Source organism: Antrostomus carolinensis, unplaced genomic scaffold (assembly GCF_000700745.2).
Source record: "Antrostomus carolinensis isolate BGI_N321 unplaced genomic scaffold, ASM70074v2 scaffold4874, whole genome shotgun sequence".
Taxonomy (NCBI): Eukaryota; Metazoa; Chordata; class Aves; order Caprimulgiformes; family Caprimulgidae; genus Antrostomus; species Antrostomus carolinensis.
In genome coordinates this window covers 82,212-83,951 of record NW_010312718.1, presented here as the reverse complement: position 1 = coordinate 83,951, position 1,740 = coordinate 82,212, and the positions used below count along the sequence as shown (strand labels likewise).

General features: G+C 50.2%; 1 protein-coding gene across 1 annotated transcript in view; it reads left to right on the top strand.

Annotated features, from left to right (window-relative positions):
- Positions 1-583: 583 nt before the first annotated feature.
- The window catches only part of EPAS1 (endothelial PAS domain protein 1), a 41,789-nt gene continuing 40,632 nt past the window's right edge, over positions 584-1,740 (top strand). Inside the window, exon 1 of the mRNA XM_029084764.1 lies at positions 584-636. Within this exon, the coding sequence (XP_028940597.1) occupies positions 584-636 (53 nt within the window). The remainder of the gene's footprint in view (positions 637-1,740) is intronic.

The following is a 1,740-nucleotide window of genomic DNA, read 5'->3' as shown; positions in this document are numbered from 1 at the left end:
CTAGAATATATTTTTCTTGTTCTGCAAGTTAGGATTTGAAGCTTTAACTCCAAATCGTTTGAAATGAAAATTTACTACAGAAATTTCATGTGACAGCTTAATTAACTGTGGATTCTTGACCTTTAAAGTGCTAGAGCTAGAAACATTTAATAACCGGCCATTGGATATAAAGTAATATGCTTACTGTTTTACCAGCTTGCATACATGGCAGTTTGAAGCAAAGTCCAAGGGTCACCAAAATCATGAAGTAAACTGAAGTGAGTCAATCTGAACTATGTATTTCAAAGCGTTGTACGAGTGTGTCACACAGCATGTATGTACGATACGAGTGAAGGCTACCAGCTTACATACAAGGTATTTTTATGCAAGGTGCGGATTACAGTTTCTCTAAAAGCTTCTGTGATCTGGAGCCTACAAGGTGGGAGTGTAGTTCAGTGCAATTATTGTGCTGCCTAGTCTTAAACAAGCGTGTGAGTACACAACCAAAGTATCGACCCACATGGACTTGTTGAGAGCAGCGAAACCCTGAGCAGAAGATTGCTATCTTGGCAAGTCCCCTCCAGCAGCTTAAAGGAGGCCACCAATGTCCTTGACAGAAGGGAGGACCGCTGACCACCTGGCACCATCCTTGGCTGAGTGGGTACCCAGGGCTTGAGGGGGTAACTGCGTGTGGGGAGGACCAGGGAGATGCGTGGGTGGAAGTGGTGGGCAGGGATTACTGGTGGAGATGAAGTACTAGTAGGTTTGAGACTGCAGAGAGCGAGTAAGGTCACAGCCGGTGGAAACTGTACCAAAATGTCAGGTCAGTTCCTCTCTGCAGAGCTGAGGAGGGTTGTGTGGGTATCTAACCCTACTTCAGACCAGTGAGTGACGCCGTACACCTGCGTGTAAACTCCCGTGTGGGGGGTGATCTGTTTGCCTCTGTGTTGTGGGGCTGATCCCTCTTGTGTCTGGGTCGCAGGTACCTCCTGCGTGTGCGCGGGCAGGGCAGTGGCAGCCCTGCAGCCCCCAGCCAGCGCTGGCTGCCCCAGCCTTTCTTCCGGCTGCCTGAGGCGGGAGCTGTCACAGCAGTGAGCGCTGGGAAGATAATCCCTAAACTGACATGGTAGTTTTGCAAGGTTATTTGAGCCAGATCGGTTATGTGGGGCTTCAGGTTTTGCCAATAAATTGCTGTGCCTGGAGTTTCTAGTCCTGCAGTAAGAGAGGCTTCAGAAAGCCAGATTGTGACCTTCACCCTGGCTGTGCAAGACCTTCATCTGCAGGCATTCCCACTGACTTCAGTGAAACTGTGTTGCAAGGGGCTGTTGGAGATGAGCAAAGGGATAAGAATCTGGCTCCTGGGATCCATGCAGGGCATTCCTACAGTCCTTTGGAGGCTTCTGGCGGGTGGGATCGTGTGCTCTGTTCCCGTGCGTGGGTGTGCGCTTGGGACCACTTTGTTGTTTGGGTTCTTGGGAGAAGCGTGGAGATTTTTTTGCTCCTGAAAATTTGAGAGCTTCACCTGAGAGGGCAGATATTTGCCAGTTGTTTGTCATTTTTGCTCACATGCATCGTCCCGTAAATTCTATTTTCAGAGCACAAACTAAACACGGCCAGGAGGGAGTGGGAAATCATGTAAACAGCGTCCTGGGGGTACAGTGCCATACTTGTGTTCTGTGGTGGGGAGCTGCCTGCGCTGCCTTAACTCTTCCGTTCCCTACGGCTTTGCCCCATTTGGGGGCTCCCGCCCCCGCGGGGGCG